A 17,415-nucleotide genomic window follows, 5' to 3' on the forward strand; every position below is an offset into this window, starting at 1 on the left:
TCTTGGCTGATCAGGTCCATCCCATGGTACATATGATTATTCCCCGATGGCGATGCTGTGTTCCGAGACAGCAGGACTTCTGTTCACACAGCTCACATTGTCCACGATTGGTTTTGTGAGCACAAGGATGAACTGTCACATTTACCCTTGCCATCAGAGTCACCAGATGTCAATATTATTGACCCTTTATGGTCTACTTTGGAGAGAGAGGTCGTGTTCACTATCCACCTCCATCATCATCATTACCTGAACTCACCACTATTTTGCAGGAAGTATGGAATAAGATTCCCTTGAAAACCACACAGAACTTGCATTTATCCCCTCCGAGATGACTGGAAGCTGTTTGGAATTCCAGCAGGTTTCCTACACTGTATTAGGCATGGTAATGTGTTGTGTTTTTGGTGCTTCCATATATTTGTCCACCATCTGCAGAATACTGTGAAGTTATGGGTAAATGTACACAGATACTAAGGAGAGGACACGGGAGAAAGGAATAAAGTAAGATAAATGCAGCTGTTTACATAAGACGGGGGGAATGGATGCATTACCTATAGCTGAACATGCTTTGTAATCAGAAAATATAATATTCTATTTGATAAGACCCAAATCCTAGGAGTCATGAGCACATGTTACAATAGATTATACGGAGTGCCAACATTGTATGTCAAACATGAGGATAATTCTATCTGGACAGGGGAACATGTCAAACTTAATGCTATTGGTTTACAGCACTGAAGAAGTAACGTACTAACCTACCATTTTGAGAAAATAGTAGTGGTGATGATGACACCTGAACATACCCAAGTCTCACTGATTTTTCAGAAAGAAGTGTCATGCCACCTCTGTACTGATGTATAATACAACAAAACTTCACTTCAGACAATAGCAATACATGGAGTGCATCAAAACCTTGATGAACACTCGCCCAATAGATGTCCTATATGGGTAGAATATGAAATCTTTTGTCATTGTAAACTGTTTGACATTATAAACAACAAAAGATTTTAATAGTTTACTGAATTACCTGTAAGGGTACATTATTCTGGTAAAGTTTTGGCAGTGATGTTGCAAGGAATAAATTATGGATCTGTTAACAAATGCAGAATGCACCAAATGGTTTTGGTAAAATTGCACTACTGTCGAGAAATTTGAAATTACCTTGTCCTGAATGTTTATCCAGTGTCTATACATTGCATCATATCATTTTGTGAACAGAAATCTCTTCATCTGTGCGATCATTAACAACATCAATTTGTGAATCCTTCCTTGTGAGTACATCATTGACATGCCCACTTATATCAAAATATGTAAAGACAGTGTTGATTAACACATGTTTGCTAATGAGTTTACTTTACTGTGCATTCAAGCTTGACTTGGTACTATTACACAAATGACCTGTCTCACCGATATTCTCCATCTCACATTTTTCAGTTATTTTAAGTTTTATGCCGTTGAAATTTAAAGGAAAGTACTTACCTACCTACATGTATTATAATATCAAGCATCATGCATTTTGTATGTATGTTCATTATTAGTGAACATAAAAGTAACTAGCTTCTCTTTTTTACTTCCATGCTAAGGATTCCCTCACATTTGAATTTAACATCCTTGCTACTTTCCCCATTGCTAACAATGCGGTCAAACTCCTTTTGTTTTACTTTGATCATTAGAACAACAAATTTTTATGCTGCTGCAACAACAGAAAGTCCAGGATAGACAATATATACAAACATGAGGAGAGGCCTACTTTTCCCTTTAAGGTAGGGTGGTGAATAGCAGGAAAAATGGAAATCAGATTTCTGATTGTTGTTGAGCTATTAAATTATCGTTCATATTCCAAGCAAAACAATCATCATCAGGAATGAACACATTTTCTGAACAAGGGCCATAAACAGAAATTGCAAACATTTGTCATAGGTTTTTTTTCTGTTTAGGCCTTTAGACTGTGTGAACACCATGAAGATAGTGGAACAACTGATCAGGATGCTAAGCTCACCAGACAAAAAATTAGTCACCCCCAAGAGAAACCATTACAAGCATAATTTAATACTGTATAATTCTGCCCCTGGACTTCATAACCGCACAGATTCAATTAGGAAATGAATCCACGAGGTTGTGCAGGTATGTCACTTCCAGGTTAAGCTACTCTTTGGTGATATGGTCACACAATTCCACCAAATTGTGGCGCTGCTGATGTTGGTGTTTCACCCACTGTTTCAACATGTCCCACAGATTTTCTATGGGATTCAAGTCAGGTGATTTTGCAGGCCAGGTGACATGAAATAATAGGGTGGGAGAGTGTTCAGAAAACCACTCACATACTCTTACAGCTTGATGAACTTTTCTGTTGTCTTCTTGAAAAATAGAGGTGAGCAATGATTGCATGTAGTTTCCCTCACAATGCTCTTTCACTAACAGTTTGGGATGGACCTTCATTTACTTCTTGCAGCAATTTCTACTGGGTTTGGAAGCAGTTTTGCTTCACAAGCCCTGAAATGTGTCTCCAAAATGGCTCTGAGCACTATGGGACTTAACATCTAAGGTCATCAGTCCCCTAGACTTATAACTACTTAAACCTAACTAACTTAAGGACATCACACACATTCATGTGCGAGGCAGGATTTGAACCTGCGACCGTAGCAGCAGCGCGGTTCCGAACTGAAGCACCTAGAACCACTCGGCCACAACGGCCAGGAATGTGTCTCCAGTCCCTCTCAATCAGGGTCTTTTTCCGACCACAATTCTGACTTCATGTGTCATGGTCACATGTGTCACACCACTGCTTGTTGACATGTTGAACAATCTACTACAAAACATCAACAAATACAGCAACTTCACACACGCTACGGCCACGGGTGTGGCCAAACATGATTGCTCCTTTCTGCCACTTTGTCATATCCTTACATTTACAGTGTTTCAGAAAAAGATGTTGGCAATGTAGGTGACTATGTGGTTTTGTATGTTTTCCTGGCACCAGAATATGGAGTCAACATTGTAACCTCAGACCTTTGTGTTGTATTTTCTTTAGTAAAAGCGTAGCACATACTCTGATCCACACGGGATGACTGCCTCAACAGCTAACACAGGCCTCTAGGGGAATACGTGACACTCACTCTCAAAGTGCTGGTATGTTTGATATGTTGTTGAGCATTTACACCCTAGACTCATTTAATAAAGTATTAGAAGCACAAGCTCCCTGCTCAGGAATCCTGGTTTTGCAAAACCCAAACACAGTCACTGCTGTCTGAGCCCCCTGAAGTGCCACACAACCGTCTTGGGAAATTATTGTATAAAACATTCTAAAAGTTTTCCTGTAACAGGATAAATTTTATTTAGCTTGCTTATCAAGTACGGTATATGATTACTGAACAAATCATGCACCTCTGATAGGTCATTAATTCTGTTTTTATTACAAAATTATTGTATAAAACATTCTAGAAGTTTTCCTGTAATAGGATATTATTTAGCTTGCTTATCAAGTATGGTACACCATTACTGAACAAATCATACACCTCTGAGAGGTCATTAATTCTGTTTTTATTACACTGCAGTGATACTTTCTTGACACTTGCTCATATATTATTATTTTGTTTTAAGAAATTTGTGTGTTCAACAAAGGCTTCTAACAATCACAATTGATACATCATAACAATGGCAATGCATAAAGAAAAAAATGCGTACCTCTGAAAGAAAGCAAAGCATATATCTTGTACAAGAACAAAAGAATTCCAGAATCAGTTCAACCACTTCTTGGTAGTTTTGGTACAGATCCACAAGGAAAGCACATTCTAACATGGCAGGATAAAGAAAGTCGAGCAGAGTCTCAGCTGTAGTGCAATGGGCTCCTTGAGACACACCTGAAACAAAAAAATTGCAGAACTCCTTGTTTCCAGTCATGATAAAAGCAGAAATTTTAATTTTCAACATGACATTCTGGATTAATATAGACTATGAGTGTCATTCGTAAAGTATAGTAAAATGTTGATGTTGACAACAAAAGTATAATTCATCATTAAACAAAGGCAGGCAGAGATCCCTCTTTATGTCAATAGCATGTGTGTACCATGACCCTAAGTCTATTACAATTGTGACCTGCTACAAGTTGATCTAGAAGCCACATGGACAAAAGTAGGATAAAGAAGCATTCCTGTACATCACAGACTGAACCCAGCTTTCTTCAGACAGTTCAAAACAACATTACTTATGGTCATACAATGATTATGCAGAAATATTACTCCATTTTTTGCTATTTGAGCTCTGGTCCTCATAAATGAGAGTCTAGTGTCTTAACACTGTACATCTCTCTCTGTTGGACTGATAGATTACAGCTTTGTGCATGCAGTGTTCTCTTTCATGGAGGCAAACAACTGAGAAAAGCATTTGGGCAACAGCTCATAATCTATGCCACTAATCATTTTATTTTGAATGTCACAGAAGAAACAGTTTACATCCTTTACACGCACAACTGATCCAAGTTTTGAAAGTAGAAGGTTATTTAAAACAAGCAAATTTTTGTGACAGAATTAAGACACTGCCAGCACCCTAACAATATGAATTTTTCTAATGGAGCAGTATGCAATGTCCACCAGCCATCAGTGGACATGTGAAAATCCCCATTACATTTAACAAAGTGTTCGGGTGTGGTGGTCCTCTAGAGTCGCATCCTAGGTCACCTGATTTAACACCAATGGACTTTGTTGTTTGATGAAAGACACCAGTGAAGGTGAGTCACAAAATTTTTGAAGCTGCAAGAATCATTTGCAAACAGAAAATGTGTGTTTAATGTAGAAAACCATGTATACGAATATACATTTTGCCTAGCTTTTACCATTCAGCTGAAACTTTTATATTCATCTAATTTAATCAGTAACTGCACAGTTTAAGATAACAGGTATTAGCAGAGGCAAGTACATACATTTTCACAAGCTTGGCGCTGTATGGTTGTGTCATTTCATGACCGCAGTTTCACAATGGTGCACGGTTATTGGGAAAACTTTGTTCAATTTAACATCGCCTACCCTGATCTGACACCATTACCACATTGCTTTTCTTCAACCTGTACTATTAATTCATCAAAGGAGAAACTTTCCTTCTTTTATGTTCACTGTTGAAGTTAATCTTCTGTTAACCATATGAAAATCTTTTCTATACCTCATTTCATAGTAGTGAATATCCATGTTTCTTTTTGTGATCTTAGAGTCCTCTTTCATTAGCATTATGCAGGGTGTATATGTGGACAAGGAAAAAAAATTCCTAGTTTTTTCCTGGATTTCCAGGTTAAAAATACACTTTTTCCATGATAAGTGACAGCATACTTTTCCTCAGAACTGTAAAACTTATCAATCCTTTGAATGGTTATGGTTTGTATGCACTGGTGTAGAATGCCCCAACACTTTATAAGACGAAACTCTAGGAAAAAAACACATTTTGGAAGGATGTTTGATGTGCAGCAACATTTACACTGCATATTTTCATATTACGAAAGTATACATTTGAATTCCACCAAACAGCGCATGTTACTTTCCGAAGCAGTGGAATTGAGATTGGGATGCGCTTTCGTAAGCCAGTCATAGCTCATGTCACATGATCTAGCCAGCCGATGACAGTGGATATTCAGAGCATAGGACACGTGATGTAGTCAGCCTATAGCAACATCACTGTTAAGTAGCACGACTACACAAACAGGAGAAGTTAACGGTTTAAATTAATATACATAGTGTTGCTACAAGAAAAGATAAGCTTTCACATATGATATTGGTCTCCAAGATTAATAAGCTGCAAGAGAAGCTAAACTTTCACATATAATGTTGATCTTTTTGGCACATTTTACACTTTAAGATGCATCACACAAATGCATCAGTAAAATTTTTGACAATGACACAAACATCTGATCTTCTGGGCTCGAAATTCTGCTACGTGGTCATCCTCAAAGAGTTGATTTTTAAATGAGAGTCAAGCACTCTGCGATTTAAGAAATACATCGTACATTCTCACATAGAGTTCTTGTTTCAAAAAAGGAAATTTACTTCAAAAGTAACGCTTTTCAAACAATCATTCAAAATATTTTCTCGCGACCTGTTAGAAATGGGTTCGTTTCAGCAGTTGATAGAGAGTGCCAGATAACGGGCATCACTGCGCTTGTGCAGCTATGATGATGCAGGAAGCCTGTATGTTCGATATGTGTAAAACATTAAAAGATCTTACATTATATCATAAAAGATACAATACATTAGAGGATACTCAAAGTGCAATTTCATGAACCATACTAAAATGCTTAATTCGGCTTAAAGTGCACATTCATATGTTCAGAACCGGATGTAAATTTTCTTGGAGTACCAGTACTGTACTATCTTATGTTTGGTTCTTTATTATGGCACAATGTCATAGGCGCTAGAAGATGAAAACATGCACTTGAAATGCAGTGAACAGTTGAAACTAGCCAATAGTGGAATTAAACACTTTGTTTCAAATAAATTGACTGCCTCAGCGGAAAAGATTACTAAAAGTCAATTTTTTTGTGCAAACCGACAAAAATAACTTAATTGTTCTGCAAGGCGATTAATTCTTGACTGTCAGAAAGGTGGAAACGGAATAAAATCTGAAACTAGTAACATATTTTAGCCTTCTGTAATTATGTGAATGTAGTTTAATTCACTTGATAGCTCCCGTCCACAGAAATCCGATAAATCCCTTTTGTTTTCATTTGACATGAGAGCAATAAATGAAGAGGAAACAGCAAAAGCACTAAATGTAAACACGGGTCACATGGAGACTACACACCTCCTCACTAAAACTCAGACTGTTCTGTGCATCAGCCCCGGATCTATGATATTTCCAAACCAGGGCAATACTAGATAGTGACGCCCCCCCTCCCTCCAGTGTTTGAGGTAGGACACCAAAAATTTAACGAAATCACTTTTCTGAAGGGTCTGATAAATAAAACATATGTATTCGAGGAAAAGTAAGACATGTTATTTGGTCTCAAGGGTACCAAAATGAAGTGTCACACCTTCACACAGCGTTCTTCTATCGCATGTCACTGTATTTCGCTCCGTCAAACTCAAACATGTAATGGATGCCATCAAACTATATTCAGGTCAGTGAAAATTAAAATGTCCTATGGTGCCTCTCCTGCTCCCAGTCGGTCAGTTTGACATCCTGCCCCTCTTTAAAAAAATTTTGCAGTTAATACTGAATGGGATTATCTGTAACTGAACAAGAACTCTTCAGGAAATTTGCACTCTTTATTGCCTATTAGCTAATAACTTGCTGTTTTGTGTGACATAAAATTAAATATAGGATACATAAAACTAGTTAAGACAAGAGACAAGCAAGACAGTATACATTTCTTCAATTCTTAAGTCCTAGCATTTTTTTCTCGCTAATCTTGCTACAGTTTTACATGGCATGCTTCCTTTCTGGGAAAGAATCTATTACCTCATACAAGTTCATCAAATGTTTTGCTACATGAAAAAACAAAATGTAGTTGTCTAATACTGAAAAACCTGTTAATACAAATAGTACCCAAGACTGTTGGGGTTTCAAGATCTGATTACGTGTATTTTGTCACTATCTGCTAGATAAAATGAAATAAGCTGCCTAATGTTGCAGCAATTGTAACACACACCAAATAAACAAGACTGTTTTGGCACAAATGGTAATTTTTATAAAACGACAGAATGTAATCCATGAAGTACCAATATCATATGCCTATTAGGCCTACTACAAGCAAAAAGTTTTATGTTAGGAAATAGTTTCACATTTCATTCATATGCTCCAGCTTCTGAAGCATGAGATCGAATATTAGTAGTACGAAATTTTTATTTAAATTTGGAATCGTTACATTCTTCCATAATTGGTGTGATGCCCCCGTTTCTTCTCCTTCCTCATTCTAACAAACAATCTTGTCATCACAAATTCTGTAACTATTCCTGCCAGTGTCAAAACTTATTCTTTATCCTTTATCACTTAGCTACAATATAGCAGGTCAGCAACTGGAAGCAGTTAATTCCATAAATTATCTGGGAGTAGGCATTAGGAGTGATTTAATTGTAGGTAAAGCAGATGCCAGACTGAGATTCATTGGAAGAATCCTAAGGAAATGCAGTCCAAACACAAAGGAAGTAGGTTACAGTACACTTGTTCGTCCTCTGCTTGAATACTGCTCACTGGCGTGGGATCCGTACCAGATAGGGTTGTTAGAAGAGATAGAGAAGATTAAACAGAGACCAGCGCTTCGTTACAGGATCATTTAATAATCGCGAAAGCATTACGGAGATGATAGCTAAACTCCAGTGGAAGACTCTGCAGGAGAGATGCTCAGTAGCTCGGTGTGGGCTTTTGTTGAAGTTTCGAGAACATACCTTCACTGAGGAGCCAAGCAGTATATTGCTCCCTCCTATGTATATCTCATGAAGAGACCATGAGGATAAAATCAGAGAGATTAGAGCCCACACAGAGGCATACCAACAATCTTTCTTTCCACGAATAATATGAGACTGGAATAGGAGGGAGAACCAATAGATGTACTCAAGGTACTCTCCGCCACACACTGTCAAGTGGCTTCCGGAGTATGGATGTATTCACCGTTTAAGTTCATTAACCCTGCCACAATCAACGGTTAGGTTATCTCGAATTTATTTTCTGGTTAGGCATTATTACGTGTTCACACAATGCACTTTCTGTGCTGCTCCCAGAACAGAACTTAAGTGGCTGCTAGCCAGGGACTGTACAATTGGCCCTTAATAGTGTAGCAGTCTGGCCAAAAATTTTCTGTCAAAATTTCATTTTCTTGGATACACCGAGAATATAATACGTAACCTTTCTTACCCAGCATTCCTGTAAGTAGTTTATTTTCATTCTGGTAGTCGAATCTATGGATTTCACTAGTAATTATAACAATGTTGATCACTTGCAAACCAGTCAACCACATAAACAACAGCTGGCATTCACCCGTTCAGCTTTATTCCACTCAGCTTGTATAGCCCCGTCCCCTTTTGTCTGCAGATAAGTTTATTTCTAGATGCAATGGGGATTCCCCTGGCAGACACATCATGCCCATTATGTATGCATTCAAAAATCAACTTAGAATGTGTTCAAAAATATTAAAAAACCAACAGGGATGCATTTCAAAATCATATGAATAGTTGATAGGCCAATGTGTGCTAGATACTAGGCGATTTGTGAAACATGGTTTTTTTTCCCCCTCAAGAATATGAATTTTTTACGTTTACTTTTAGGTTCTCTCTTTCAAAGTGAGCTTTCACCTTTTCAATAAAGTTATGTATCTCTTCAACTAGGCTGGGTTCACTGTCTGCATAGCAGACACCAAATGTATCTACTGCATAAATAGTGTTCAATTGCTTATTGTCAAGAGAGCTTGGGAAATCATTTACATAGGGTATGAATAGGACAGGACCTAAAATGGATCCCTGAGGAACACCAAAATGTATATTTCTTATACTTGACCTTCCCCTTTCCAGTATTTCTCCATTAGAGTACATAATCTCCATGCACTATTGTCTACCCTCTAAATATGTTTCTAGCAATTTTTGATAAGAGCACGTCATGATGTAATCTATCAAAAGCCTTTGAGAGGTCCAGGAATACTCCTGCTGCTTGGGATTTTTCATTTATTTCTTCAAGCACACGATGAAGAAATTGTACTGCTGCTGACGTGTACTTCGATTTCTCCTGAAGCCATGCTGGAAATCACTTAACATGTCAGCATTGTTGTAATGTTTGAGAATTTTTTTATTATTATTTTCTCTACCAGTTTGCTGAAAGTTGAGATTAGGGCAATGGGTCTGTAATTCTGTACATGCTTTATTCCCCCCCCCCCCCCCCCCTTTTGTGTCTTTGTTTCACTACAGACAGTTTCAACTTATCAGGGAATACACCGTCTTCGAGAACACAGTTTAGTAAGATGAACTAGTGGTCTCATTAGTTCAATAAATATGGAGAAATTTCATCGAATCCTGCTGATTTTTTGTTTCTGAGGTTATCAATAAGCTGCAGAATGTCATATGTGCTTACTGCAAGTAATGTACTGCAGTTCTGTTTGTTACTGGATTCAAATGAGTGCTGTATATCCTGTTTCATAGAGACATCATTTTTGACAGTATGTATGAAGTAATTATTAAAAATATTGCTGACTAGAAGAGGATCAGTGATATCTTCATTATTCACAGGTAATTGTACATTATTAATTTTAGTTTATGTTTCATTGTTTCTGACTTTATTTAAAATTGGGCAACAAGTCTTTGAAACATCATCTTAGCCTCATATCTGTTGGCTGATCCTTTCTGATTTTAATCTCCTGACTTCTTTGCGGTACTTATTTTTGTACTGCTTGCAGAGTTTTTTGTGTTGATTTTTCTGGATACTCTCTTTTTTTTAATGGCATGGCTCTATTTAAGTGCTCAGTTATAATTTCTGTGAGTATGTTGACCCCAACGGTAGTCATAACTGAATCCCATGATTCCTGGTTTAAACTATGTCTTAGTGTAGCAATGTTGTTTGTAGATAATATTCACCTGTGCTCATACATTTTTCTTGGTTTGAATTTGGTATTACATTTTAGCACTAGTGTTTGGACTAAATGATCTGAGAGGTGACCATTTATGACATCTGTTGAGATGATGTGGTCATAATTTGTGATAACATGATCAATTGAAATACTGTGTGTGTTAGCTATTCTGGTGGGTATTAGTCCAAGAAGATCTTTAGCCCCATAAGACAGGATACAATCTGTAAAAAGTTTCCTTTCCTGACCCTCATGTAAAGTGTTGATGTTCAGATCTCCCAGTATGGCAAGATTTACACTTCTATAATGTGACATTATTTTACTTAAAACTCCATTAAGTTATTTCAGTAAAGCATTAAAATTTCCACAGGAGGATCTATATAAACCTATGACATAGAAAGGAACAGTGCAAAATGTGATTTTAAGAATTGCAATTTCGAAATCTTTGTCAACACAGAAATGGTTCCCCCAAAGCACTTTTTTCGTGGTGGCTGTGAACTTACATTTTCTTGAGTAGATAGCAACACCACCACCTTTATTGTGTGTTCTGCAGTAGAACGTAGCTAGGTTGTAGCCCTCTGATTTGCAATATTGAATGCTGTCCACTGTTTTCTGGTGTTCTGTAGCTATTACTACATGCGAAGATAGTTCTGTGATAAATGATGCAAAAGCATTTATTTTGTTTCCTAAACCCTGTACATTATAATGCAAAAGTGATACATTATTCTCGTGTGGACTGACATCTGTTTTGAGGCTCATGTGAAACACATACACTTGCATCTGGTGTTGCACTGGTGGAAGGTTTCATTGTCCTAAATAAAACATCGCTCTTGTCCTGCCAATGTATTGTTTTACTAACCTGGCATTTTGTGGTTGATACTGGTAAGATCATAATTATTCAAAGTTAACAATTATGCAAGAACTATGATGTTTCTCACCAAATTTGTTGTTCAGCATACTTTGTCTCTATCAGCTGAAAGTGATGTACCAGGAATCAAGAATTTTCCAATTACTTTTTGTTTCTCACAAACGAAGCCCTCTGAACAGACTGATTACCACTTAACACCAGAATGCCTGGCAGAGATACTGAGCATTTTTTATTTTGAGATGTGAATTTCTTCAGTGTTTAAAATAGTGATTTTACGACTTTTATTTATTTTAGAGCTTGTTTAATTGCCTTAATTGTTTTGTTTTGTAACTAAAATTTTTTAAGCTAATTACACATTTACCATTGATTCCCGATGGCGGTCAATTTACCACTTCTCACAGAAATGCATTTTACCTGTTTACTTGGTGCTTTCATTAGCCAACAATGATGACCTTCATACAATGTTGCGTACAACAGTTTTGCACCGTTTGTTGTCACTAACAGTTCAACTGTTAACTATAATGAATTGCTGTCCCAATCTCAGCATTTCTGAAACTGAAAATAAAGCATTGGCTGCTCACAGACACTAAAGTTAAATATGTTCTGAATGGTTTTACTTACTTGGGAAAATGTGAAATGAAACGTGTGGATACTAATCTACTAGAACATATTACACTACACTTCATGTAACCTTACTAACAAAAGTGGAGGAAAGTTACACCAGACAGCTTCTTCATTTCTCTCAAGCTGGCAAAAGAGCTGAAAAATGGGATACAAACATTGTTGATACTCTGAACAGCAGTAGAAGGGAAGTGCCTCCATCTGTGAGAAAAGGACAAGCTGTACTTCATTCAGGTGTTATTTACAAGGTTAATGTCATTCCTCTAGTATCTTACCAAGGGAAAATGTGCTTATTCTTAGTTCTTTGCATTCCAGTGTAACAAGCAATGAGGCTGCAAAAAAGACAATTTCAGAAACACCTAATTTGGTCTAGATGTGGTAAATCAAAACTCACAAAAATATATAGCATAACAGCCACAACGAGGCCCTGCCCTGTCTATTTTTTCTATAAAATTCTACATCTGGTTATGATCAATGCCCACACCATGTACAGGTTGATAACAGGTTCTACCATTTGTCAACTGTCTTTTATAATGAAAGCTGTAGAAGAATTAGTGCTACCAATCAGGAATTCTCATCCTCAACAATTCCATACTTCATCTATTTTGTCTGCTAAACAGAGAAGAAGGATCATCTAAAGGTGCTAAATGAAAAACTTGCAAAATTGAAGTGTGCAAGAAAAACAAAACTATATATTGTAAATGTAAAAAATTTGCCTCCAATTCGTCTAAGCAAAAAGATAACAGAATTCTCCATATAGATGTGTATAGTTAAACACTACTTATTTGTTACAGGATATAAGTATAATTAGTGAAGAGCTAAGTAATTCCATGATAACAACATTTGTCATGTTGTTATATGATGTAAAAAACAAAATACTGGAAAGTACACAATGTTATGTAGCTCTAAAACAGTTTTATGCAACATAAAAATACAGTTGAGAAGGTACAAATAAAATTGTTCAAAAATGTTCAAATGTGTGTGAAATCTTATGGGACTTAACTGCTAAGGTCATCAGTCCCCTAAGATTACACACTACTTAACCTAAATTATCCTAAGAACAAACACACACACCCATGCCCGAGGGTGCACATAATTATTATACACGAAGAAAATAAGAAAAGCAATATTAAAGACAATAAATACAAAATATTGTTGCATAGCAATAAAAGTCTTAGAAGTCAACTGACCTCCATTGGGCATTCTAAGGGATAGGAGACAGCTCGAAGATTTACTAAGATTTTCATCCTTCAATAATATCAATGGAACACTCATAGAACATCACGATGCTGTGCTTCAATTAAAATGAACACTATATACCAGATATAACACACAAAAGATGAGTTAAGGAGGTCAAATCACAATTTAAAAAAACTTCAAGAAGACAAGTACAATCTCTTGATTTAAACAGCAAATATGTTTAAAAGATTGTGTAGTACCTATAAAACTTTCAATAATATCCATAATTTCCATCTTCACAGATTCTTGATGATACATTCTGCGTAGGGTCTCACGATTGACAACAGCCTGAAAACGATCACAAAGCGGCTTTGGAACCTGCACAAGAAACATTCACTTGATTAGTTAAAAAAAAACTTTTACAATCATGAGACAGACAAAATGAATTTATTATAACAAAAAAGTTCATCACAGCGCTTAGTGCCCTGTAACACAGACACAAACACATGCACGCACGCAGCCCCCCCCCCCCCCACACGCAATAAATCAATTATAACAAAAAAAATATGTCAGAACACTGAGTGCCCCCCCCCCCCCCCCACACACACACACAAAATCCTCACCAGAACAACAATACATGATGTAATTTGCTATGCATAATACTTACCAAATATCATTTATACACAAATTAACAACAGATACGACAATAGTACATAAGTCACAAGCGGAAGGAAACAACTGACTGTTGTAGAGATGCCATAATATCATTATGTAACAGACTTTGTAGACTACAGACTGAATTTTACTACATATGAACAATTCAAACTTCACGCCACGACATATTGAGATAAATGGAAAATAAAAAATACACAAGTGGTCTGGAAAAGGAGACTGGACAACAGTACTGTGCAAAATCACCTAACGAGTCAGAACCTCCTGGTGACAATCCAGTGCCATACAGTAATTTTTCTTGTGCACTGTAATTGTATGCAGTTTTCTAGAAGACTGAGCACTGGCAATTCTGTGACTTGTATTACTTTTAGGGTTTTGAAAGCAGTACTTTAAAACTGTCATATCTTATTATTCAGTATTTCACAGGTTCTGTTCTACAGAACAGTAGTGTGAGTTTTTGTTCAGATGGTCTATATGGGTTCATTCATTATTAATCATATTTTCATAGTTGCCAATCTGATGGAGAGAGCATTACATTGAATCTGACTTCACAGATCATATAGGAATGCAGTCACATAAATCATAGTAAAGTTATGACTAGACGCTCAGCCCACCAGCATTCGAAGAGCTGGGCAGTGTGCGACACCCAGTCTGTGTCAACCGGAGTACTCTCCATCACTATGTCATCACCAGGACGCAAATAATGGTCCTCCGCCCATCTGCGACAGCCAACAATCTGCCAGCAGCTCGCCTCTGAATTCACCATAAATCCAGATTTCAACTCTGGGAAACACCAATGCCGTGCCGCTGCGATGCTGCGAAGTACAAGAAATTACTGCCACACCATGTGCTGTGCCACGTGCAGTATCTGGACACCACCATCACGTCAGTGAGCTGTGTCGGCATTCCACTGCGTAAGCAGCTTGCATCCTTGCACCTCTAGCCATTGCTACGCCTGCCACTTCAATGCCAGAACATTACATGAAGGCAGAAACACACTCAAATGACTGTTCAAGTTGTATGGATTAATTAGACTCATTTCTGTTCATTCTCATATCTGTCCACAGCCACTTCCAGCCAGTTACATGGTGGAACTAAGTCGAATGAATTAATAACTTTTATTTTGTCTGCAGCTTCCCCACATCACACCTTCCCCCCAAGCCGTCTACGAACCTTACAACACCCAAGGAAGACTCAAGAACATCCAGACAAGCAGGAACTGTTTATGTTCCACTACTGTTTCTCTGCAGCTATTCCTGACTGCTACATTTTGGTGCCAAATGGGCAACATCTTGCTTCTGATCACAACACATAATTTATTAATGATACATTGCTATTTCATATGAGATATACCAAAAGAGATGTTGGAACTGAGCAAGATAAAGATGATAGAGCACATCTGCTTATGGACAAGACTATGGGGTTCACTGCAGATCAGCGAGACACTAGTGTAAATGTAGAATCTATATCAGGAAATAATGAACTGCTATGAAGATCTGACATCGGCAGTTATCTGAAACTGGAAAGACAGCCATACACAGATGTTGTACTTTATAAGCGTGTTTGATATACAACACTGTGACATAATGTCTTTTAATACAAAGGAATCAACTACCCACGTGACTTGATCAATGAACAGAACCAGTTCAATGAAACTTATGTAGAAAGAAGGAAGGAACGAAGATTAGTGTTTTATGTCCCATCAACAACGAGGTCATTAGCGATGTAACACGAGCTCAGACTGGGGAAGGAAATCCACAGCGCACTTTCAAAGGAACCACCACGGTGTTTGTCTTAAGCAATGCAGGGAAATCAGGGAAAGTCTAAATCTGGATGGCCGTACTGGGGTTTGAACTGCAGTCCTCCTGAATGGGAGTCAAACGTGCCAACCACTGTGCCACCTCACTTAGTAAACTCAAGTGGACGAATTCTTGAACTGTTGATGGTAACTATGGCCACTACGTACAGCTGTTAGTGATAATAGCATTGTTATTGTTGGCAGCAGCACCAGCAGCAGGAGTAGTAGCAACAATGGAAGCAGTTATGATCTTACACCATGGAAAAATCATCAGATATTGCTTACTTTGGCTTTGATATCGATAGGACAAATGTTCCTCCTGTACACTCAAAACTTACCTCATTCCAGTAGTTCGCACGATGTTCAGACTCAACAGCAGGTGCCACAACAATTAAGGCTTTGAAAAGACCTCTCTTGCATCCTTGAGGAAATAGTGGTGCATTTTGCTTCAAAAGATTTAATAGCTTCAGTAGGCCCTCAGTCTTTAATGCTGTCTTTGCCCTATAACGAGATATTAATCATTACTGTTGACTGGTTACAAAAATCTAGTAAGGTGGTTACAATGCCCAGGAAAAATGTTCTCAATATTTTAACATAAAAAGAATTTAAATTTCTCAGTGTCACAATTCAGTCATGTTTTACCACCAAAACTACTACTTTTAATATCGAGTTTGGTGATTACTGTGAGAAATTGTAGGAAATAATTAAAATAAATGTACTAAATTCACTAGTGCAATCAAATAATAACAGCAGTTCATTACCTGAGAATTAATTTGTTACTTTAATTATTACAAGTTTCTTCTCTAGATGATGAAGAATTTATGACTGAAAGGGTTCAAATGGCTCTGAGCACCATGAGACTTAACATCTGAGGTCATCAGTCCTCTAGAACTTAGAACTACTTAAACCTAACTAATCTAAGGACATCAGACATCGCATACATCCATGCCCGAGGCAGGATTCGAACCTGCGACCGTAGTAGTCGCGCGGTTCCGGACTGAAGCGCCTAGAACCGCTCGGCCACCGCGCCCGGCGACTGAAAGGGAAAGAGATATAATGCAACAGAGATTTCTAAGAGGAGGATAAATAATTTAGATCACTGAATTAAAGATGGTAAGGGGAGTGAAGTGGGAGAGAAACTGAAAGCCACTGAAAGTTAGAAGGAAGATTAGGTTTAACGTCCTGTCGACAGTTTGGTCATTTGAGATGGAGTACAAGTTCTGACTATATAAAAGGACGGGGAAGAAAACTGGCTGTGCCCTTATCAAAGGAACCACTCCGGCATTTCCCTGGAGCAATTTAACGAGATCACAGAAAACCTAAATCTGGATGGTCGCTTGGGGATGTGAACTGTTGTCATCCAGAATGCAGAGAGCCACTGAATATCTGCTGGACCGAGTTCTGATGTAGCCATGTGCAATTAATAAAGAATCAGAACTGTTGCCCTATGTAGGATTTTGTGTTGCTAAAATGTTGAATTCAGCTGAGAAATAATAGTTCTAAGTCTTAACAGGTCCATAATAAAAACAGTTAATATGACTAATTCAATAACTAAATAAAATTTACCTGCAACTTAAGTTAAAAAACAAGACTAAACTCAAAAAAGAAACAGCATATAATAACTAAAAAACCATGCATGCAGAATGTGGCCATCAATCTAAGTTAGGGCTCATAAAAACAATCAATATAAGTACAGAATTGCATTTTTTTTTAAAATGCTGGATAGAGTCCAGAGTAGAACATGGTGCTCAC

At 37.5% G+C, this 17,415-nt stretch overlaps 1 protein-coding gene across 2 annotated transcripts in view; it reads right to left on the reverse strand.

Annotated features, from left to right (window-relative positions):
* LOC126469818 (exportin-4-like) overlaps positions 1 to 17,415 on the reverse strand; it is a 225,342-nt gene that overhangs the window by 33,237 nt on the left and 174,690 nt on the right. For both annotated transcript variants that reach the window (XM_050097100.1, XM_050097101.1), the window contains 3 exons: positions 16,002 to 16,164; positions 13,454 to 13,571; positions 3,682 to 3,857 (listed from right to left, as the gene is read on the reverse strand). In XM_050097100.1, coding sequence (XP_049953057.1) covers positions 3,682 to 3,857; positions 13,454 to 13,571; positions 16,002 to 16,164 — 457 coding nt within the window. The remainder of the gene's footprint in view (positions 1 to 3,681; positions 3,858 to 13,453; positions 13,572 to 16,001; positions 16,165 to 17,415) is intronic.

This window comes from Schistocerca serialis, chromosome 3, assembly GCF_023864345.2.
Source record: "Schistocerca serialis cubense isolate TAMUIC-IGC-003099 chromosome 3, iqSchSeri2.2, whole genome shotgun sequence".
Taxonomy (NCBI): domain Eukaryota; kingdom Metazoa; phylum Arthropoda; class Insecta; order Orthoptera; family Acrididae; genus Schistocerca; species Schistocerca serialis.